Source organism: Schistocerca piceifrons, chromosome 6 (assembly GCF_021461385.2).
Source record: "Schistocerca piceifrons isolate TAMUIC-IGC-003096 chromosome 6, iqSchPice1.1, whole genome shotgun sequence".
NCBI lineage: Eukaryota > Metazoa > Arthropoda > Insecta > Orthoptera > Acrididae > Schistocerca > Schistocerca piceifrons.
In genome coordinates, this window is record NC_060143.1 from 83,608,797 (window position 1) to 83,634,435 (window position 25,639).

General features: G+C 41.1%; 1 protein-coding gene across 2 annotated transcripts in view; it reads left to right on the top strand.

Annotated features, from left to right (window-relative positions):
- LOC124802552 (neutral and basic amino acid transport protein rBAT-like) overlaps positions 1-25,639 on the top strand; it is a 77,621-nt gene continuing 51,982 nt past the window's right edge. The window contains exons 1-4 of one of the 2 annotated variants that reach the window (XM_047263416.1): positions 1-149; positions 14,039-14,276; positions 23,173-23,316; positions 23,650-23,810. In XM_047263416.1, coding sequence (XP_047119372.1) covers positions 14,048-14,276; positions 23,173-23,316; positions 23,650-23,810 — 534 coding nt within the window. In that variant the 5' untranslated portion in view covers positions 1-149; positions 14,039-14,047. The remainder of the gene's footprint in view (positions 150-14,038; positions 14,277-23,172; positions 23,317-23,649; positions 23,811-25,639) is intronic. The other variant, XM_047263417.1, reaches the window with a different exon arrangement.

Below are 25,639 nucleotides of genomic sequence, written 5' to 3' on the forward strand. Positions count from 1 at the left end.
GTTTGTCCGACTAAAAATAAAGGGGGTGCGTCGAGTGAGCGCTGTTGTGGTGATGGACTAATTAAGGTCTACAGTCTACCGCACATTGTAGAACGAGGACGCCGCTTGTGTTCACAGCGGTGGGAACGAACAGCTTTGGCGTCTTACAGGTAGAGTACTACTAACAATTAATTGTTGCCGAAGTGAAAGCAGTAGTGTTCAGTCGAAGCAGAAGCTTGTACTCATCAGTAGTTCAGTTCAGTTCACGTGAATTTTGGATAACCGGTAGAGCAATAAGTAATATGACGAAAAAAGTATCCCTTTCAACAAAAAGTATCTGCTCACATTTAAGTAAATGAGCTACGTAATTAATTTTTAATGCCATCATATGGCGATTGCGGCAATAACATTGTATCCCATCCTTGAGAAAGCACATTGCATAACCTGTCAGATAAAGACCACCTTGCGTAAATAAACCGTCGGTATGTCCAAAAATGCAGCGAATTTATTTATTGACGTTTGGGTGATGTTAAGTATGTCATTGTGTTTTACAGGTTAGGTAACACAGTGAAGACTTAAGTGTTTATAAGTAAAACAAAAACAAAACAAAAAAAGTCGGAAGATAGCTTATTCGGCCACAGTTTTATTTTAAACATGTATGTGTTAAATCCCTTCCTGGTTAGTTCACGAAATAAAATAAGGCATAGGCCTATCATTCTAGTAAGCAAATTTCTCATTGCGGGAAAAATTATGTGATTTTTTTTGTACCCCGTGTAGCTGTAACACTGCAGTTTTCAGATTATCCCTTTGGTTAGTACAGTGTGGAAATATGGAATAAGCACATTGCAAGGCTTTGTGGAAAATATTGTAACAAAAACTACTATTTTTCTTATTAAGTTCTGACAACCATTAATGATTTGTGTATACTTTGTGAGCAATATCATAATATAACCAACTTCTGTCATTTTACAGCAACATGCAAAGTATTAATATAGCCAGACATACCATAGTATAAACATAACCAAGCATACATCTAGTAATACAGAGTATGCACATCTGCAAATATAGTCAATTGTTCAAATATTTCTACTTGGCATTGTATGTGTAGAAAGGCGACTTAAATTTTTAAAACATGGGACTCCATATAATTAGCACACAAAAATCTGATACAAATAAGCAGTAATGAAAGTTCTGCTCTTCTATTTCACCTAAAAAAATATAATTGCCAAAACTGCAAAAACATGACATTTACATGGTACCAAACAAACAAAACAAAACAAGAGTTCATAAGCTACACATAAAACATATCACTGCTAACACCGTAAAACCATGACATTTACACTATACCAAATAAGCAGAACCATAGTTCATAAGCTACATATTTGAGTAGATGTCTACAACACAGAATTTACATGTTACTTGCCATATTCAACATGTAATTTACTTTCCAGTACTGGCTCTTGTAGGTACAAGGTGGACATCCACATTAGTGTACTTCATGTGTTTGGGTAACACATAATTCCCAGCCAACATGACTGAGCTTGATGACTGTGTACAGCCTCCAGTGTTGCAGTTTCACTGAAGAGTTAAATCATCCATAGGACTTCTTTTACAGCTTCATTGGCAACTAAAAGCTCAGCTTCAGCTGTTGATGAGGCCACACAGTTTGCTGATAAAGTTTACTGCTGTACTCAAAGAGAAGTATGCTTGCAGGACAGCAAGTAGTTGGTTCACTGGCATATTCAGCAGAAGTAAATATTTTCAACTCTCTAGGAAGTCTAGTAGGTCTAGGTCGTTACTGAAACCCGGGTATCATTTTCACTTTGACGTATTGTAAGATTTAAGATATGTTTAATCATTAACTATCTTCTGGTTTTTCCAGAAGCTGTGAGATAGCTTACAACAAAAAAATTTCTAAAATTGTCGCTACAGCCAAATACATCAACCATGCTACTGCTTCTTAACAGGTGGATTGAGTTGTCGTACCTTTTAGTTCTACCATCTGCACAAATTTCTCAGATGGTGTTAAGACAATTTGCTTCTGCCATATTAAATTAGATGATGATATGGTCCATCTGGTGACTAATAAAAACTGAATTATCTCCATCATATTTTTAAAAAATTCCAGCAGTTGGTACCACAAACTAGAATTCCATTTTCAGTATTGTTGAAAGCCATTGATGCTTATTATCATTAGAAATGCAGTAATACAGACAGAGATGTATCCAGTTATACAGTGGGCCTAAGCAAAATTGAGCATTAAAAAATGATTCGTAATTTGAATATTTTGGAGATCATTTTAAGCTTTAAAGACTCGTAAAGTGTGTGCATATCATACCAATCTTATCATAAAATCCCTTAAACAGCTCCAGATATTTTTCTTCTTATGGTAGACTTTATAAAAATGATGACATCACACCAGAGTGTGTTTTGTTTAAACATTAATGAGATCCAGTCCTCAACACTACTCAAAGTATGCCACATTGTGTAACATGACCGTTCCATTATAAGCAGGACCATCACATTGACTGAAACTGTGTAGAACTAGGTCTCATCTGTGATGATACACTTTCTTGCATGTTCTGCATGAAAATCCTGTTTGTTAGAGAATTCATCATATCCTATCTGTTATTTTGTCAAAGTTCATGTAAGACTTCTCTTCCAACTATTCAATTTCTTTTTTCAGTGATGATGGACATTTACTCCATCTGGTGTCCTTATTCCACCAGAGTATTTCTGTGACCAGCCTTCTCTTAAGCTTGAAACAGTTGGATCTTTGAGTTTTTGTCTTTAAATATGTCTGCTTGTGTCTGTATATGTGTGGTTGGATATGTGTGTGTGTGTGCGAGTGTATTCCCGTCTTTTTTTCCCCCTAAGGTAAGTCTTTCCGCTCCTGGGATTGGAATGACTCCTTACCCTCTCCCTTAAAACCCACATCCTTTCGTCCTTCCTTCTCCTTCCCTCTTTCCTGATGAGGCAACAGTTTGTTGCGAAAGCTTGAATTTTATGTGTATGTTTGTGTTTGTTTGTGGGTCTATCGACGTGCCAGCGCTTTCGTTTGGTAAGTCACATCAAACAAAGATAATGTGACTTACCATACGAAAGCGCTGGCAGGTCGATAGAAACACAAACAGACACATACATACACACAAAATTCAATCTTTCGCAACAAACTGTTGCCTCATCAGGAAAGAGGAAGGAGAGGGAAAGACGAAAGAAAGTGGGTTTTAAGGGAGAGGGTAAGGAGTCATTCCAATCCCGGGATCGGAAAGATTTACCTTAGGGGGAAAAAAGGACGGGTATACACTCGCACACACACACATATCCATCCACACATATGCAAACACAAGCAGATATATTTAAAGACAAAGAGTTTGGGCAGAGATGTCAGTCGAGGCGGTAGTGCAGAGGCAAAGATGATGTTGAATGACAGGTGAGCTGTGAGTGGTGGCAACTTGAAATTAGCGGAGATTGAGGCCTGGTGGGTAACGGGAAGAGAGGATATATTGAAGAGCAAGTTCCCATCTCCGGAGTTCGGATAGGTTGGTGTTGGGAAGTATCCAGATAACCCGGACGGTGTAACACTGTGCCAAAATGTGCTGGCCGTGCACCAAGGCATGTTTAGCCACAGGGTGATCCTCATTACCAACAAACACTGTCTGCCTGTGTCCATTCATGTGAATGGACAGTTTGTTGCTGGTCATTCCCACATAGAATGCATCACAGTGTAGGCAGGTCAGTTGGTAAATCACGTGGGTGCTTTCACATTTGGCTCTGCCTTTGATCGTGTACACCTTCCAGGTTACAGGACTGGAGTAGGTGGTGGTAGGAGGGTGCATGGGACAGGTTTTACACTGGGGGCAGTTACAAGGATAGGAGCCAGAGGGTAGGGAAGGTGGTTTGGGGATTTCATAGGGATGAACTAAGAGGTTACGAAGGTTAGGTGGACGGCGGAAAGACACTCTTGGTGGAGTGGGGAGGATTTCATGAAGGATGGATCTCATTTCAGGGCAGGATTTGAGGAAGTCGTATCCCTGCTGGAGAGCCACATTCAGAGTCTGGTCCAGTCCCAGAAAGTATCCTGTCACAAGTGGGGCACTTTTGTGGTTCTTCTGTGGGGGATTCTGGGTTTGAGGGGATGAGGAAGTGGCTCTGGTTATTTGCTTCTGTACCAGGTCGGAAGGGTAGTTGCGGGATGCGAAAGCTGTTGTCAGGTTGTTGGTGTAATGGTTCAGGGATTCCGGACTGGAGCAGATTTGTTTGCCACGAAGACCTAGGCTGTAGGGAAGGGACCGTTTGATGTGGAATGGGTGGCAGCTGTCATAATGGAGGTACTGTTGCTTGTTGGTGGGTTTGATGTGGACGGACGTGTGAAGCTGGCCATTGGACAGGTGGAGGTCAACGTCAAGGAAAGTGGCATGGGATTGGGAGTAGGACCAGATGAATCTGATGGAGCCAAAGGAGTTGAGGTTGGAGAGGAAATTCTGGAGTTCTTCTTCACTGTGAGTCCAGATCATGAAGATGTCATCAATAAATCTGTACCAAACTTTGGGTTGGCAGGCCTGGGTAACCAAGAAGGCTTCCTCTAAGCGACCCATGAATAGGTTGGCGTACGAGGGGGCCGTCCTGGTACCCATGGCTGTTCCCTTTAATTGTTGGTATGTCTGGCCTTCAAAAGTGAAGAAGTTGTGGGTCAGGATGAAGCTGGCTAAGGTAATGAGGAAAGAGGTTTTAGGTAGGGTGGCAGGTGATCGGCGTGAAAGGAAGTGCTCCATCGCAGCGAGGCCCTGGATGTGCGGAATATTTGTGTATAAAGAAGTGGCATCAATGGTTACAAGGATGGTTTCCGGGGGTAACAGACTGGGTAAGGATTTCAGGCGTTCGAGAAAGTGGTTGGTGTCTTTGATGAAGGATGGGAGACTGCATGTAATGGGTTGAAGGTGTTGATCTATGTAGGCAGAAATACGTTCTGTGGGGGCTTGGTAACCAGCTACAATGGGACGGCCGGGATGATTGAGTTTGTGAATTTTAGGAAGAAGGTAGAGGTGCGGGGTGTCAGTGGGGTCAGGAGGTTGATGCAGTCAGGTGAAAGGTTTTGTAGGGGGCCTAAGGTTCTGAGGATTCCTTGAAGTTCCGCCCGGACATCAGGAATGGGATTACCTTGGCAAACTTTGTATGTGGTGTTGTCTGAAAGCTGACGCAGTCCCTCAGTCACATACTCCCGACGATCAAGTACCACGGTCGTGGAACCCTTGTCCGCCGGAAGAATGATGATGGAACGGTCAGCCTTCAGATCACGGATAGCTTGGGCTTCAGCAGTGGTGATGTTGGGAGTAGGATTAAAGTTTTTTAAGAAGGATTGAGAGGCAAGGCTGGAAGTCAGAAATTCCTGGAAGGTTTGGAGAGGTTGATTTTGAGGAAGAGGAGGTGGGTCCCGCTGTGACGGAGGACGGAACTGTTCCAGGCAGGGTTCAATTTGGATAGTGTCTTGGGGAGTTGGATCATTAGGAGTAGGATTAGGATCATTTTTCTTCATGGCAAAGTGATTTTTCCAGCAGAGAGTACGAGTAAATCTTTGACAAGAGCTGTTTGGTTGAATCTGGGGGTGGGGCTGAAGGTGAGGCCTTTGGCTAGGACAGAGGTTTCGGATTGGGAGAGAGGTTTGGAGGAAAGGTTACCTACTGAATTAGGGTGTTGTGGTTCCGTATTGTGTTGATTGGAATTTTGAGGTTTTGGAGGGAGTGGAGCTGGAAGTGGGAAATTGAGTAGATGGGAGAGACTGGGTCTGTGTGCAATGAGAGGGGGTTGAGGTTTGCTGGAAAGGTTGTGAAGGGTGAGTGAGTTGCCTTTCCGGAAGTGGGAAACCAGGAGATTGGATAGTTTTTTAAGGTGGAGGGTGGCATGCTGTTCTAATTTGCGGTTGGCCTGTAGGAGGATGCTCTGAACAGCCGGTGTGGATGTGGGAGAGGAAAGATTGAGGACTTTTATTAAGGATAGGAGTTGACAGGTGCGTTCATTGGCTAAGTTGATGTGTAGGTGAAGGATTAGGTGGGTGAGGGCAATGGATTGTTCAGTTTGGAACTGGTATAGGGACTGATGGAAAGAAGGGTTGCAGCCAGAGATGGGAACTTTAAGTGTGAGGCCTTTGGGGGTAATGCCAAATGTCAGACAAGCCTGAGAAAATAAAATATGGGAGTGTAATCTGGCTAGGGCGAAGGCATGTTTGCGGAGGGAATGTAAATAAAACTTAATGGGGTCGTTGTGGGGGTGTTGTGAGGGTGACATGGTATTAGAAGGTGGAAAGTGTAACATGAGGCTGAAATGAAAATGAAAATAAAAATATATGGGGAGAGATAAAGGTGAACTAGAAAGCAATATATATATAAAAAAGGTGAACTAGAAAGGAAAGGTGAACTAGAAAGCAATATATATATATATATATATTAAAAAAATAGAGGGAAACATTCCGTGGTTGGATATGGGTGTGTGTGCGAGTGTATACCTGTCATTTTTTCCCCCTAAGGTAAGTCTTTCCGCTTCCGGGATTGGAATGACTCCTTACCCTCTCCCTTAAAACCCACATCCTTTCATCTTTCCCTCTCCTGCCCTCTTTCCTGATGAAGCAACCGTTGGTTGCGAAAGCTAGAATTTTGTATGTTTGTGTTTGTTTGTGTGTCTATCAACCTGCCAGCGCTTTCGTTTGGTAAGTCACATCTTCTTTGTTTTTAGATATATTTTTCCCACCTGGAATGTTTCCCTATACACAAAGATGATGTGACTTACCAAATGAAAGTGCTGGCAGGTCGACAGACACACAAACAAACACAAACGTGTGTATGTTTGTGTGTTTGTTTGTGTGTCTGTCGACCTGCCAGCACTTTCATTTGGTAAGTCACATCATCTTTGTTTTTAGATATATTTTTCCTACGTGGAATGTTTCCCTCTATTATAACCATATATATATAAACGAAGATGATGAGACTTACCAAACAAAAGCGCTGGCAGGTCGATAGACACACAAACAAACACAAACATACACACGAAATTCAACCTTTCGCAACAAACAGTTGCTTCATCAGGAAAGAGGGAAGGAGAGGGAAAGACGAAAGGATGTGGGTTTTAAGGGAGAGGGTAAGGAGTCATTCCAATCCCGGGAGCGGAAAGACTTACCTTAGGGGGAAAAAGGACAGGTATACACTCGCACACACACACACACACACACACACACATATCCATCGGCACATACACAGACACAAGCAGACTTGGTAAGTCACATCATCTTTGTTTTTAAATATAACAAAAGCGCTGGCACGTCGATAGACACACAAACAAACACAAACATATACACAAAATTCAAGCTTTCGCAACAAACTGTTGCCTCATCAGGAAAGAGGGAAGGAGAGGGAAGGACGAAAGGATGTGGGTTTTATGGGAGAGGGTAAGGAGTCATTCCAATCCCGGGAGCGGAAAGACTTACCTTAGGGAGAAAAAAGGACAGGTATACACTCGCACACACACACATATCCATCCACACATATACAGACACAATATATATATATATATATATATATATATATATATATATATATATAATAGAGGGAAACATTCCATGTGCCTTTACAAATGTCTGCTTGTGTCTGTGCATGTGCGGATGGATAGGTGTGTGTATGCGAGTGTATACCTGTCCTTTTTTCCCTCTAAGGTAAGTCTTTCCGCTCCCGGGATTGGAATGACTCCTTACCCTCTCCCTTAAAACCCACATCCTTTCGTCTTTCCCTCTCCTTCCCTCTTTCCTGACAAAGCAACCGTTTGTTGCAAAAGCTTGAATTTTGTGTGTATGTTTGTGTTTGTTTGTGTGTCTTTCGACCTGCCAGCGCTTTTGTTTCGTAAGTCTCTCTCTCTCTCTCTCTCTCTCTCTCTCTCTCTCTATATATATATATATATATATATATATATATATATATATATATATATATATATATATATAATAGAGGGAAACATTCCACGTGGGAAAAATATATCTAAAAAGAAAGATGATGAAACTTACCAAACAAAAGCGCTGGCAGGTCGATAGACACACTAACAAACACAAACATACACACAAAATTCTAGCTTTCGCAACCAATGGTTGCCTCGTCAGGAAAGAGGGAAGGAGAAGGAAAGACAAAAGGATATGGGTTTTAAGGGAGAGGGTAAGGAGTCATTCCAATCCCGGGAGCGGAAAGACTTACCTTAGGGGGAAAAAAGGACAGGTATACACTCGCACACACACATATCCATCCACACATACACAGACACAAGCAGACATTTGTAAAGGCAAATATAACTGTTCAAGTTGTATCTTCCCCTCACATCCATGATGTTTTCTATGCTAAAAGTATCAGCCTCCTAAATTACTTGATTTGATACTAACTTACTTTCAAATTTTGGTAATACTGTCAGAATTTTTCTAGTAAGTTTTGCAATATGTGCAACATATTGGCCCTCCACTATCAACATATTCAGGGTGTAGCCAACAAAAACTGTTTGTTGTCCATATGCATCCTAGTTCTCCTGAAATTCTTCCATAACTTTTGGTGCAAGTAATACATAACCTAATCAACTGTGGCAAATCTTTTAATAAAGAATATGAATGTTCTATTGAATGTTTAGCACAGGCATTTTTTCAGGGTACTGAATTGTAATAACAAATTTTTATCATTTGATTTCAGAAGACATCAGACCTTTTCACTGCCAAATTCCTATCCATCATCACCCTGAAACACTGACTGGATGATTACATCCATTTTTCACAGTCTGCATTATCTCTTGCCTCCTTTCGAAAGATATAGACTTCTCATTAAAAAGATAAACAGCTGATATGTAAATTCTTGCATAATTACGTGTAGAATAGGAACATATTGAACCTCAAAAAGATTTGTTTTCCATAGCTCCTGATAAATCTGCATTGATTTTTGCTGGAGTGCTGTTGATTTATATATGATGGTGGCCATACATGTGAATATGAAATTCCAGCACTGGTGCTGTTCATCCAGCTGGCACCACATGAGGGCACAGTCGTGTATGTTTTGTAAACCCTCATCGCCAGTTTTTTGAAGGCCTCATTGCTACTGTTGTGGAGGCCGAGTTGCCACTATTGTTACAGTAGGCTAAGTTTGTGAGTTCGTGAAATGGCTTCTAGTGCAGTACACTGCTAAGATAATTTCTCCCTGCCACTATTACAGAACTATGCCCCAGGGTCAGTAACAGGATAGGAGAATGAAAGTTCTACAATACTCCAACAAATTAGTAACAAAGTGACACAAATAAGTTAAAAAGGTTTACTTATCTTTGTGATTAATTGAAATATGAAGTCTGCAACATTGTCTGGAATACAACACAGAAAAGGCCCTCAATGGCTAATTGCAAATAATCGTAGGTCAACTTGACAGTACATAGCAAATGCAATTTACAACAACTGTCCATTCACTTCTAAGAGTTCACTAAACGGCATTCCCTGTCTAAGTCAGCCCTGGATGATGATCTATAACAAAATGGGGGAGAGCTGCTCTTATATCTTCAGAGTAGGCTTCTGTCCATTGTAGTCCGGTCATTGGCAGATTGTACTCACTGGCAGTTGGCTGAGGTGAAGTCGATATCTTCATCCTCAGCACTGCCTGTGGCGCTGGTGGAACTCACGCAAGTGTCGAGTCTCTATGACACTGGCACCAGCTCGCATCTTTGCGCCTGTGGTGATTTTGCCCTGGCTGTGTCTTGTTCGGACGACACAGCAGCATGCATGTGTGTGTGTGTGTGTGTGTGTGTGTGTGTTTGTGTGTGTGTGTGTGTGCATGCGCACACGCGTGCGCGCATCACTCTAGCTTGTTACAGAACGGTATTATGATATTATGAAAAGACAGTATTATGAAAAGGATAGTTGCTACTCACCATATAGTGGAGATGCAGACTCGCAGATAGGCACAATGAAAAGACTGTCAAATAAGCAAGCTTTTGACCAAAAAAGGCTTTTATCGTAATTAGACAATGTACATACACACACAGTGACAACTTACACACACACACACACATGCAGACATCAGTTGTGTTTGCGTGAGATTGTGTGTTTGTGTATGTTATCTAATTCCGATGAAGGCCTTCTTGGCTGAAAGCTTACTGGTCAGGCAGTCTTTTTATTGTGCCTGTCTGTGACTCTGCAGCTCAACTATATGGTGATTAGGAACTATTCTTTTCATAATATTATGATTCTTACATGATTGCTACTTATCATATAGATGAGACACTGAGTCACAGATAGGCACAATTAAAAGAGTGTTATACGCTTTAACTTTCGGCCGAAAGGCCTTCTTCTGAAGATGAAAGTGCTAAAACACATGTTCACACAAATACAATTCACACATACATGACCATTACCTCTGGCTGCCGTGGGCAGACTACCTTGTTGTAGGATTCGTCCGAAAGCTAGCAAAATTTTCATTCTTTTTTGTGTGCCTATTAATGACTCAGAGCCTCAACTATTTGGTGAGTGATCTCCTTTATTCCTAATTTTTTTAAGTTCTGCCAGAACTTTTCTTGCCCTATTAACTAGAATATTGTTTACTTTTATTTGATTTCATTGCTGAGACAAAACAACAATGGTCTTACACCCCTGTTACCAGTTCCGAAACTAAGTTAATTGCATAGTTTGTCCCCCTGTTATTCTAGTACAACCAGACAATATTCCTGAGGAGTAGTAAGAGATCCTTTACTAGATCATTGTTAAAAGCAGTCCCTTCAGAGTGTAATGACCGAAATATCCAAATATTTTGTGTGTTTTAACCTCCTGTACTTCACATTGGAGTATTAAATGTGGTGTGATGTCATCTCCCACACCACATAGTTTGCACATAGTGGCTTCTTTCACTATACACATCATGGGGAGGTGTTTATCTGAAGCTCCCATGGCCAATCATTAGACCTGCGTTAGTTTGTCTGCCTTTTGTTCAATCTGCAAATTTCAAAACTTCTCTTAAAACACACCTTCATTATATTGCCATGTTCATGTTTCATGATCTTAGACCAATATTCTTTGTGCTGCATAGTTTAGATTTTACTATCGCCTGAGTAACGGGAAAGGTTCTGGCTCAACAAATAAATTCTTCGTCCGTGCCCTGGTCAGTGTATCAGGTTGTTCGTTACCTCTAATTCCTGAGTGACCAGGGACCCACAGCATATTTACCCACTTGCTTACCCTCACCTTACAGTTGATTCTGGTGTTATATTAGTTACTTTACAACAGTCAGTCAAGATGTGTCAATAATCTTTCAGCTATGTGTCTTTTCTCTCTCTCTCTGTATGTGTGTGTGTGTGTGTGTGTGTGTGTGTGTGTGTGTGTGTGTGTGTGTGTTTGTTTTACATAAAGTTCTATTTTCTTTTGATTAATTAAGTGGAATAACAATGAATCAATATGTATTGATCAGAAAGCTACTACTCTAGATGTAATATTACAACTTATATGTACCTGTTTTTTGTATCTGCTTCTATATAAAATTTTATACTACCTTATACTTTGACAAGTCTTATATCATGAGTGTGATAACTGGGTACTAAATAAAGAAATAGAAATAAATGTGACTGGAAATTTATGTGATGCTGCTTCCTTTTGTCAACTTGATGGTTCTGGAATTCATAAACATGATTTTTTTTTTAGCAGCCCATTCACTCATGTCAGATTTTCAATGAACTCATAAAAGCTTGTGAATTCACACGACATAGTCACATATGGCAGCTGAAATGGCCCTTGAAGCACAGCACACAGTTTAACAGTACCACAAATCTATCAGCTCTGTGTATTCACTGCACCCTGTAGTGTAAAATGTGCCTTGTAACTCCACAGAATATTGCCCAATCACATGTCATCAACATTGGTATGTGCCAGAAACCTGAAAGCAAATTCAGAACATTGTGGTGGATCATGAGGTTTCATTTGCTGCACTGTCTGGATCTTGTACGGATACCAGTGTAATATAGATTGCATAACTTTCCGTACTGTTGACCATGGGATGGGCATTTCTTGTGACACTGCATGAGCACTAGCACCACCCAGGCCACGTTGTGTGGTCAGTTACAGCAACAGCAACATCATCAGTAACAGCCTTCATCTTCCAGGTGCCACACCTAGCTCACTTGTACTTCCAAATTTCTTTATTATCTTGTTTAAACCATTTAATGACATTGGGCCTATCCTCACATATTTCCACTGGAGATACTCTCTCAATTTCACATTGTAATTTCTGCCATTCACATAAAACAGTTTCACTAAAAATGCTTTATCTCTCTTCTCAATAGCCATACTGCTCACTCACATTATGGCTTTTCAAATGACAACATGAATGTTGTCATACAACCAGTGTACTTTGACAGATTTTCATCTGTTGACCAAAATTGGGACTAACTTTTTTCCAGCTTAAATCGGTTCCGCATTAATTCATTAGCGTATCTACCAAGTTTTGCTGCCGTACACTAAACACAGCCCACAATGGACCTCTGTGAAGAGCTGCACTTGAATTATAACCGTGTGGTAGTTACTTCTGCATGAAGTTTTGTGGCGTCTCAACCCTTTCATTTGACACCACTTTGTTAGTGATCGCTTTGCCTTTTCCAAATTTGGACATCATCTTTGAATAGCTTCTGGTGCTTTCTTTGCCTTAGTGTTCATTATCTCTGTACTGTATCTTAAACACAATTATTTTTCCGTGTGTCTTACATGATGCATCCGTTTCCACCACAACTTAAGTTCTTCAAATGAAACTGCCTTTCTGATTTGGCAGCATGATAGATCCAATTATATTTACCATTGTGTATATTGTGGTCACTATGAACTTTTGTTGTGATAACTGCGCATTGTTGGTGTCACTTTTCATTCAATTTTTACCAGTTAATAACTTTTATAACTATCTATCAATGTATTAAGGAATTTTACCATCAAAGCTGAATCATTAAGTTTAACATATGGCTGTTGCATGTGTAAAACCAAACCTTCAAATTTGGCTATGTGACTCACAGTGTCTTTCACTCGAATATGATTAAAATTATAAAAACAGTCTTAATTTTTTTTCTTTTTGTATATCAGGTTGGGTAGACTAAGCAGCTTTCTTTCTTGCCAAAAAAAGGCCATTTAATTTTACCACTGTATCATTAGCTGTGTCATGCAATCTATAGTTTCTACATAACCTTCTAATGTTCAACATAATTCATGGGAATTATTGCCATCTGTCAGCTTCACTTTATATGCTGCAGGTTGTTCACAGTTGCAAACATGTACTAGTGGTACAGTTTTATGATGCTTGTAACATGAAATTCATTAACTGCTGGAACGTACAGTAAAATTTGTATCATAAGCTTCTACACATTCCTGTTTGCAGCATGTCATCTAATGATATCTCAAGACCGTGGAACTCCGTGATTAATGTACCAAAAATATTCGAGCAAGCAGTTTAGAATTATGATGTAATGAATGCAGCAACAGTGGTAAACAGGAAGAACATTTACTCAAAGACTGTAACAATAAAACATGGCGCTCCACGAACATAGTACCATGTTTTGCTAACATATTGATGAATCACAGATACTTCGTGTGACATTGCTGTGCTTTAATGAACACCTGTAATTGTATGGGGTACAATAAGACACACAAGCACCATTTTCTGCTACCATATTAATGAGTTGTAGAGATTTCATGTAACGCTGCCATGCTTTAATTAACAGCCGGAATTGTATTGGGTACAATAGGAGATACAAGCATCTGTCAAACTGAACACACTAGAAGCACAACAAAAAAACACATCTAACAGCAGTACAGAGGAACCTAAACACACATGACATGCACAGTGGGGGGATCTGTGTATAAATCTTTGAGTGTGTCATTGTGCACATAAACATGCTGCTTTATGGGAAAAAATAGAGTTCTACATAATTAACACCTAAAATATCAGTTGCTAATAAGCAGAAATACAAATTTTACTCTAACAACTGTAACTAATATTTTAACAGAGTTTCTGTCAAATTTTTAAACTGACTGCAGGTTCCTGCAATGGATATTCCTGGTCAGTCCAGTATACTTGAAGCAACAAGGCTGGGTGAAACAGCATTTTCCGCAATGGAAGTATCAGGATCAGAGACAGCAGACAAGACACCTTCACCTGGAACAGGCAGTGAATTTCTGGTTGACGAAGAAGCTGCCTCCACTTGTCCTCTGTTGACACCATCACCTCCTGCAGGTGCATTCCACATATCTCTCACCGCTGTGGCCCGACCAACAGGTAACTGTATTTGTAACATTAATGGCATATGAGTTTGTGAGTCTCATGTGGAGTCCATGCTGAACTGTGGGTTCTACCATAACTGACTGGGTAGTTCAATCAGAGGTCATATGGAGGCAAGGGCATATGACCTCTAATACGACCATGCCTAGTAAAGCATTGAGGTGCCCAAACCACCATTCTGGTTAAGGACAGCTATTACTTGTGAGTGTGTTTGGAGGAGGGGGTTGCAGAAAGAAGCAAAGTATGCAACCCACTCCTCTTCATTATGTGTAGTATGCAACTTCCCTTGCCTGTGTCATGGCGGGCTTACTGGTGCCACATTGCTATCCCACTCACTTGCTGACTCTTCCACCCATCCATTTCCCTCTCTTTCCCTCCACCTCTACCTTCTCCTCCATTGTTGCAATCCAAGGAGAAGTGGTCATAACCTCCCCCTTCCCCCAAACCACATTACCTTCAGAAAAATAAGCTAGAGTCCCGAAAATTGGAAGGAATTCTGGAAAATGACCAGCAGTGTTTAACACAGAATACTTTTCACTGCATATCTGAGGGCATACTCATGTGGATGGCCTTGCAACTGGAATTGCTGCAGGAAACATTCCGGACAGGAAAAGGCATCATTCAAAGGCTGACCATATCTGCTGCCAACAATAAATCTGACACGGTTCCGGAGTCCACAGATAGAACTGACAAACCACTGCAAGTTCACTAAGGCAAAACGAAAAAGTAAATGCCCTCAGCTAAGAAAAACGTGATTGAAAGACTGACTTTCCCAAACATAGGAAAAAATAGCTGAAATATAACAGCGCTTCTCTACTTACACACTATAGTCTGAAGACCCTTGGTTATAATTGTAGTCCTAAGTGAAATACTCATACTGATAATGCTGATTGAACACTTTGATTTTATATCATGTGAATCATGATGTTCTCCTTTGAAGAGAAGATGTGCAAACAAATCTGTGACACAGCTATGGCCACCCACATGACCCTCCTAAGGCAACCTGTTTATGGGCCATCTGCAGGAAACTTCCTATCCTCCCAAACTCCAAAGACTTGGTCTGGTTCAGGCTCATTGACATCATGATGATCTGGACTTGGGAGAAAGACACCCTATTCTCATTCCTTCAGAATGTCAACACCTTCTCTCCCATCCTCTTCACCTGGTCCTACTCAACACAGCATGCCGCCTTCTTGGATGTTGACATCTCTCTGATCGCTCCATACACACCTCTGTCGACATTAAACTCACCAACAATCATCAGTGTCTACATTTTGGTAGTTGCCATCCCTTCCACATCAAAACCCTCTCCCTGGAGTCTGGCCCACCCGAGGATGGCATACCTGTAGTGATGAGAACTCCCTGTCCAGTATGCTGAAGGTCTCACAAATTCCTTTCCTTTTCTCACAAATTCAAGACCTAGTCTGCAAACAGATTTCCAGTGCTATATCCCCACACACCCCGCAATCCTCCCATTACATCTGAGAAACAGCTATAAAGGAGTGCCCCCTTTGTCACCAAATACCACATGGACTGGATCACCTGAACCATGCCCTCTGTCAGAACTTTGCTTATATCTCATCCTGCCCTTAAATTATCGACATCCGACCGAAGATCCTTCCCACCCTTCCTAAAGTGGCTTCTGTCACCCACTCAATCTCCACATCATTCTAGTCCATTCAAACCCCAACCCCTGACACAGAGATCCTATCCCTGTGGAACACCCAGGTGCAAGACCTGCCCAATCCACCCACGCAGCTCTTCCTACGCCAATCCTATCACAGGCTTAGCCTACCAAGTCAGGTGCCGAGCCACCTGTGAAATAAGTCACATCATATACCAGCTCTACTGCAATCATTGCACAGCCTTTTATATTGATATGACTAGCAGCCAACTGCCCACTAGAATGAATGGCCACCACAAAACTGTGACCAAATGCAAAGTGGACTTCCATTGAACATAACATACTTGATTTCAATGACTACTTCAAAAGCTGGACCATCTGGATCCTTGTCTCCAACACCAGCTTTTCTGAACAGCACAGATGGGAGTTATCCCTACAACACATTCTCTGCTCCCAAAATCATGCTGGCCTTAACCTTCAGTAACATATTACCACACACCCTTCACCCAGCAGTTTCCAACCCCTCTGTCCTATCATCTCCTCCAAATTCCACATCCCCTCACCCTCATTGTAGGCTACTCTCTGCTAACACACTCACCATCTCTTACTCTTTTCTTCTCCTCTTGTTTTCTTCACCCACCCTCCCTGTCCCCTCCCTTCTTTTCTGAAGACGGCTTCACTCAAATGCTACTCACACACACATGAGACCAGCCAGAAACAGCGGGTATGTGTATGTGTTGTGTTTGTGTCAATCAACTAACAAAATAGTACTTAATGATTACTCTGTAAACAAACAACAATAAATAGCGAACACCTACAGTTATTCTCACTCATACTTGATTGTTTACATCAATTGCACACATCCTAGAGTAGCCGCACACCTACAAGACCTGAAGTTGTTGGAACATGAATTCTGCGGGTGGCATGGCCTCATTTTTGTCATAAATAGTAGGTACCTAATTAATGATTAACAGAGTTAAAGAAGGGTAACTTAAGTTAAAGAGTCCATTACCGTTTTTCAGAATTAACTTAAAAGTTAATCCATTACTTGAAAATTTAACTTCATTAATTAATGATTAATGGTCTTGCACCCAGCTATGACTGGTAGCTGCCGGACTAGAGAATTACTATCCAATTTGTAAGGTGCTGTTAGCACCACATCATGTAAGAGGTGTCATTAACACCACAACACAAACAGCTGTGTTTGGAGTGGTTCTGTGACTAGGAAGCATGAGTTGCTGATGAATGGCATCACATTGTGTTCAGCGATGAGTCACGGTTATGCACAATTCCAAATGACCATTTTCGGTTAGTTTGGCAGCAGCCTGGAGAGAGGTCTCATGCTTCCAGTGTTTTGGAGAGGCACAGCAATGTTACTCCTGGCATCATTATATGAGGAGCCAGTTGGTTTGATTTCAGGTAAAGTTTGTAGTGATTGAGGGAACTCCAATTGCACCTCAGTTTGTCCTGGATACTCTCTCATATGACAGTTTTGTGGTGCCTTTTTTCATCAGGATAATGCTTGTCAACATATGGCACTGGCTTCTATGAATTGTCTGTGTGACATTGAGGTGCTCCCATGGCTAGAAAATTCCCCACATCTGCCCCTTGTACAACATGTATGGGACCACCTGGATCGTCAGTTCTGTCCAAGAAAACCATGAAGAATCTGTGGAACTATTAAATAAGAGACTATTAAAAATAGTGAGGTGAATGTAGCAGCTGCAACAGATACAATGACACATTGAGACCATGTGCAACAAAGTATTAATTCTTCTGGCTATTGCAACCTTTCGCTGGCTTGTTAGGACTATCCTTAAGCTATCTTTTCAGCGAATCAGTCAATAACTCCAGTTCTATTTTTCTGACTGTGTTAAGTATGCAGTAGTGATATCAAAATATGAAAATATGTAACAATTAACTTACCCCTAATTTCACATTCCTTTCAGTTGTTTTGGTTTTTACAACCATTTGTTACAAAGTAATCTACAATAGGAACCACACTCATTTGTACACCATAATTTGCTAACTGCCTAGTGTTTTGGATTTTATGGAGGATTTTGTAAGAAAATGCACCTTATGTTCTCACAAGCCTTTGGCAAATCTAAATAACAGTAATTATGTTGTGGGAATATCCTGTGGCCTTGTCAAGGCCTTTACTCATGTGGACCATAACACTGTACAGCTACACCTTTGCTCTGTAATCACTGTGTTGCATGGCAGAGGGTACATTCCACCGTGCTGGCTATTAGAGCTTTATCTCATTCCATTCATGTTTGGAGCATGGCAAAAACGATGGTTTAAAAGTCTCTGTGCCTGCTGTAACTAAACTAATCTTGTCCTCATAACCCCCATAGGAGTGATATGAAGGGGGTTGTAGTATATTCTTAGCGTCATCATTTAAAGGCAGTTCTAGAAACTTTGTTAGTATAGTTTCTTGGGATAGTTGCCCTCTATCTTCAAGAGTCTGCCAGTTCAGTTTTTTCAACATCTCCCAGGGGTTCAACAAACCTGTGATCACCATGCTGTTCTTCTCGGTATACATTCAGTATCCCCTACCAGTCCTATTTGGTATGGGTCCCATGCACTTTCTAGGATGGATTGCACAGGTGATTTGTAAGCAATCACCTTTGTGGACTAATTGCATTTCCCTAGTAGCCTACCAATAAAACAAAGTCTGCTACCTGCTTTGCCAGTGTCCTTGCCGGAGTGATGGCTCACATCAGATCACCAAAGTTAAGCCCTGTCTGGCTTGGCTAGCATTTGGATGGGTGATCATCTGGGTTTGCTGAGTGCTGTTGGCAAGTGCGGTGCACTCAGACCTTGTGAGGACAATTGAAGAGCTACTTGATTAAGAACTAGTAGCATTTGTCACATAAACTGACAATGGCCAAGAGAGCCATCTGCTGACTGCAGGTCCCTCCATAGCTGCATCCAGTGATGCCTATCAACTGAGGATGACATGGCATTCAGTTGGTACCATTGGGCCTTCTGAGGAATTTAGTGTTAGTTTAGCTACGTGCTTTACCACAACTGAGTCTACTAAGTGTTACACCCAAGTATTTGCTTGGTTTACAGATTCCAGCTGTGACTCACTAATGTTATATTCATGATACTACTTTTTTTATGAAGTGCGCAGTTTTTCATTTTGAACATTTAAAGCGAGCTGCCAGTCATTGCACCAATTTTGAAATCTTACCAATGTCTGACTGAATATTTGTAAAACTTTGTTCAGACTGATTTCCATTGTAGGTAATTGCATCATAAGTGAAATGTCTTTGGTTACTATTAATAATATCCGCAAGATCATTAAAATATGACATGAACAGTAAGGGACACAACACACTTCCGTGGGGTACACCCAAAGTTACTTTCGATGACTCTCCATCCAAGATAAAATACTGTGTCTTCCCTACAAAGAAATCATCAATTCAGTCATATATGTCATCTGATTCTCCATATGATCATACTTTATTACACTGCAGGAATGTCACTAAATCCAGAATGAAGTAAAATAAAATATGGAGTTCACAAGTTTTGGTACTAATTCCACTATTGTTCTTAACTTACATTAGTAATCTTCCAGCGACCAAAACACTGCTCAGAACTTGTAATGCTTGCTGATGGTACAATTGTATGACTCAAGAACACAAACTCAGCCTTATCATCACACCCCAAATAATGGCAGAAGAGGCATATCGTTGGTCCAAAGAAAACAGTTTATATCATAATCACTCAAGTATTCATATGCAATTTCAGCTAATCAAAAGTACCTCACTGATACTATTGTGTAGTATTTTTATTGGACCTACAGAAGCAGTTTGTCCATAAGACATTGGACAAGACAATTTATATGTGTGCATATGAAAGTGATTTCTATGCATACATATTTAAAACTACAAATAATACACACTTAAAAATTCTCTAATGAAGTAAAAGCAATCCTGCTATAAATATGACTTTAATGATTTTCCAGAGGTTTTGAGCTCAGTATTTGTTTTTATATTTTTGGGAAGTTTGCTGTAAGGTTAACATTAGTTATCATACACATTTCTTGTCCTCACTCTGGGTATTAAGGTAAAATGAAAGCAACAAAAATGTACATTGAAGCACCAAAGAAACTGGCGTAGGCATGCTTATTCAAATACAGAGACATATAAACAGGCAGAATACTGCGCTGTGGACAGCAACGCCTATATAAGACAACAAGTGTCTGGAACAGTTGTTGGATCAGTTACTGCTGCTACAGTGACAGGTTATAAACATTTAAGTGAGTTTGAACGTGGTGTTACAGACAATACACGGGCGATGGGACACAGCACCTTCAAGGAAGGGATGAAATGGAGATTTTCCTGTACAACCATTTCACAAGTGTACCATGAATATTGGGAACCCGATAAAACATCAAATCTCCAACATCGCTGCAGCTGGAAAAAGATACTGCAAGAATGGGACCAACGACAACTGAAGAGAATCGTTCAGCATGACAGACAGGCAACCCTTCCGCAAATTGCTGCAGATTTCAATGTGGGCCATCAACAAGTGTCAGTGTGCGAACCATTCAATGAAACATCTTCGATATGGGCTTGCAGAGACGAAGGCCGACTCGTATACCCTTGATGACTTTACTACACAAAGCTTTACACCATGCCTGGGTCAGTCAACACTGACATTGAACTGTTGATGACTGGAAACATGTTGCCTGGTCGGAAGAGTCTCATTTCAAATTGTATTGAGCGGATGTACGTGTTTAGGTATGGAGACAACCTCATGATTAGGTATGGAGACAACCTCATGATTAGGTATGGAGACAACCTCATGAACACATGGACCATTCATGTCAGCAGGGGACTGTTCGTGCTGATGGAGGCTCTGTAATGGTTGGGGCGTATGCAATTGGAGTGATATGGGGTCTAGATAGGACTCTGACAGGTGACACGTACGTAAACATCCTGTCTGATCACCTGCATCCATTCACATCCATTGTCCAGTCCAACAGACTTGGGCAATTCCAGCATGACAGTATGACATCCCACATGTCCAGAATTGCTGCAGAGTGGTGCAGGGAACAATCATCTGAGTTTAAACATTTTTGCTGGCTGCCAAACTCCCCAGACGTGAACATTATTGAGCATGTCTGGAATGTCCTGCACATGCTGCTTAGAAGAGTTCTCCATCCCCTCGCACTCTTACGGATTTATGGACAGCTGTGCAAAATTCGTGGTGTCAGTTCCCTCCAGCACTACTTCAGGCATTAGTCGAGTTCATGCACGTCGTGTTGCGGCACTTCTGTGTACTCATGGGGGCCCTACACGATATTAGGCAGGTGTACCAGTTTCTTTGACTATTCTGTGTAGAATAATCAAGTAACTCAGTTCAGTATGTCTTGCACGTAGACACGTCACACATTGTATTGACTTGAAGACAGTGATGTTAGCTTATTTTGATTTTGCCGTGTTTGTGTATTTCTTCTGTGGGAATTAAATATAACTGAATAAAATGTTTATGCAGCAAAACCAAGCTGTAACAATAATGTGCAAAGAGAATACTCCATATCTTGCAAAAGTCTGTTCAAAAATGTTAGTTTCTTACACTTACTGTTCACAACCCGTACTCTCTTATGACAATAGATACTAATAACAATCTGCACCAGTGGAGTTGTGATTTAAAGATGCAAAATAAAAACATAATTTCCGCGGGGCTTACTTTTCAAAATTTCAGAGTGGGATCTTGTATTCTAGTGAAAAGGTTTTCAGCACAGTACCATCATACATAAGGTAAGGATTTGTTAATACATATTAATTATAAACTTTTTATTTTATCGTCTCATCTGTTTTATTCAGCAGATGACCATTAATGTGTGTTCATGTTACTAGGAGGCCAATTTCACATGTTTGAAATCAAATAATGTGAATCTCTGTGAGAGTGAGTCTTTAACTGTTTGCTGTGAGCCACTGGTGTGTTGTTCAGCTACTATTTGGGCCATGTCTGGTAAGGTAGAGCTTGGGCCATTGCTTGTTTTGCCAGCAAATGTTGTTGTTGTTGTTGTGGTCTTCAGTCCTGAGACTGGTTTGATGCAGCTCTCCATGCTACTCTATCCTGTGCAAGGTTCTTCATCTCCCAGTACCTACTGCAACCTACATCCTTCTGAATCTGCTTAGTGTATTCATCTCTTGGCCTCCCTCTACTATTTTTACCTTCCACACTGCCCTCCAATACTAAATTGGTGATCCCTTGGTGCCTCAGAACATGTCCTACCAACCGATCCCTTCTTCTGGTCAAGTTGTGCCACAAACGTCTCTTCTCCCCAACCCTATTCAATACTTCCTCATTAGTTATGTGATCTACCCATCTAATCTTCAGCATTCTTCTGTAGCACCACATTTCGAAAGCTTCTATTCTCTTCTTGTCCAAACTATTTATCGTCCATGTTTCACTTCCATACATGGCTACACTCCATACAAATACTTTCAGAAAAGACTTCCTGACACTTAAATCTATACTCGATGTTAACAAATTTCTCTTCTTCAGAAATTCTTTCCTTGCCATTGCCAGTCTACATTTTATATCCTCTCTACTTCGACCATCATCAGTTATTTTACTCCCTAAATAGCAAAACTCCTTTACTACTTTGAATGTCTCATTTCCTAATCTAATTCCCTCAGCATCACCCGACTTAATTCTACTACATTCCATTATCCTCGTTTTGCTTTTGTTGATGTTCATCTTATATACTCCTCTCAAGACACTGTCCATTCCATTCAACTGCTCTTCCAAGTCCTTTGCTGTCTCTGACAGAATTACAATGTCATCGGCGAACCTCAAAGTTTTTATTTCTTCTCCATGGATTTTAATACCTACTCCGAATTTTTCTTTTGTTTCCTTTACTGCTTGCTCAATATACAGATTGAATAACATCGGGGAGAGGCTACAACCCTGTCTTACTCCCTTCCCAACCAAGCAAATGTTAGTGAAAGATGAAATTTATACTTGTTTTATCTTATGGCATATTTATCACATAGTGTTCATTTTATGCTGTATTGTAGAATGGTGCAAAAAGAAAATGTATTAGTATTAATGTAATAAAAAGTACTCTCTGCTAACTCAGTTTGAGCTGGACTCCTCCAGTGTGTGTGTGTGTGTGTGTGTGTGTGTGTGTGTGTGAGAGAGAGAGAGAGAGAGAGAGAGAGAGAGAGAGGAGAGAGACTAAAGATATGACCTAAAATGTATGTAATAACGTTTCATTGAATGCAGAAACCTTTGTCACAGGTATGGCATATGAGCATCAAATCAGTCCATCAATTACTGACCCAGAGCTTTCGTCATCACTGCCAGGTCTTGATGGTGCACCAGGTTTCACTGCTATGAATGATGCCAACGTACCTGCACATGACAGCAGCCCAGCCATAGAAGGTGAAAGAAGCACATGTCCAAGTAGTATGCTTTCAAAAAAATTGAATTGAAGTAGAACTTAATAGATGTTGACTATATCATAATGTATATACACACATACTAGCACTTAATTATGTCTGAACTAAGTGCACACACAAGTCCACACTTTAATGCATATGCTGCTTTCAAAACCATAAGTTGCATTGCCAGAAACGTAGAAACATAGGAAAGAAGGCAGTGTGTCATGATAATAGTAATAAATAAAAGATACGGAAGAGAGATTAAACATTTGCACACAAACTAAGGTGACAACCTCTAAATCAGAGCTCATAATACTGTTTTAACATTTTTCAGATGGTCCATCTGGAGCATTCCCAGGAGTAGCAGCAACACTGGAGTCGTCTTCCTCAAGCAGTTCTGTTCTGCACGAACCCACTGTCTGTGCACAACTTCTAAATTCTCATCATTATGCACACCTAACCAAGGGACCTGATGTGGCTGCATTTGTATGCCAAGTATGTTGTTTCTCTTAGTTTGAAAATGTTACAATTGATGAGATTCTGTCAAAGATCTGTTTGGGATGTAAATTTTTGGGCTTATTCTTGGACTACAAATTTTTATGGAACAAGCAGGTTGATCATGTATGAAAAAAAATTAACCCAGTCTATATGTATTAACAAAAGTATTACATACAATTAACATACATGTTAAAAATTGAAATGTGGTGTCACACTTTGCAAATCTCACTCTAATAAACATATATAAGTACAATAACAATACGGAAAGTATCGAATGCTACTCATCACTCAGAGGAAGCGGTAGTCGGAGACAGGCAAAATGAAAACGGTTGCTAAAATATTGAAGCTTCCAGGCAAAGTGCTTCTTTCAAAACAGAAAATACACACACGGGCCACTGTCTCCAGGTATTGAGACCTATCTATCGTTTCCACGTTGTTATAATATTAGAAAAGGAAAGTTGCTACTCACCATATAGCGGAGATGCTGAGTCTCGATAAGTACAACAAAAAGAGTCACTCAATTATAGCTTTCAGCCATTAAGGCCTTTGTCAGCAATAGACACACACACACACACACACACACACACACACACACTCATACAAACGCAACTTGCACACACGTCTGCAGTCTCAGACACCTGAAACCACACTGCGAGCAGCAGCACCAGTGCATGATGGGAGTGGCGACTGAGTGGGGGTAAGGAGGAAGCTGGGGTGGGGAGGGGTTAGGGAGAGTATTATGGGAGTGGCGGACAGTGAAGTGCTGCAGTTTAGACGGAGGGCAGGAGAGAAAATGGGGGGGGGGGGGGGGGGGGGGGAGGGTTAAGTAGAGGAAAGGAGAGAAAAAAAGAAATTAAGATACTGGGTGTGGCAGTGAAATGACAGCTGTGTAGTGCTGGAATGGGAACAGGGAGGGGGCTGGATGGGTGAGGATAGGTTGAAGCCAGGAGGATTCAAGAACATAGGATGTATTGCAGGGAAACATCCAATTCAGAAAAGCTGTTGTTGGAGGGAAGGATCCATATAGCACAGGCTGTGAAGCCGTCATTGAGATGAGGGATATCTTGTTTGGCAGCGTGTTCATCAACAGGGTGGTCCACTTGTTTTTTAGCCACAGTTTGTTGGTGACCATTCATGCAGACAAGACAGCTTGTTGGTTGTCATTCCTACATAGAATGCAGCACAGTGGTTGCAGCATAGCTTGTAAATCACATGACTGGTTTCACAGGTAGCCCTGCCTTTGATGGTATAGCTGATGTTAGTGACCGGACTGGAGTAGGTGGTGGTAGGAGGATGTATGGGACAGGTCATGCATCTTGGTGTATTACAGGGGTATGAGCCATGAGGTAAGGGATTGGGAGCAGGGGTTGTGTAAGGATGGACGAGTTTATTGTGTAAGTTTGGTGGACAGCGGAATACCACTGTAGGACGTGTGGGAAGGATAGTGGGCAGGTCTATTCTCATTTCAGGACACGACGAAAGGTAATCGAAACCCTGGGGGAGAATGTAATTCAGTTGCTCCAGCCCTGGATGGTACTGAGTTATGAGGGAATGCTACTCTGTGGCCGGACTGAGGGACTTTGGGAGGTGGTGGGAGACTGGAAAGATAAGGCACAGGAAATTTGTTTTTGTACAAGGTTGGGAGGATAATTACAGTCTGTGAAGGTTTCAGTGAGACCGTCAGTATATTTTGAGAGGGACTGCTCATCACTGCAGATGCGACGACCGTGGGTGGCTAGGCTGTACAGAAGGGACTTCTTGGTATGTAATGGGTGGCAACTGTCGATGTGGAGGCATTGCTGGTAGTTAGTAGATTTGATATGGAC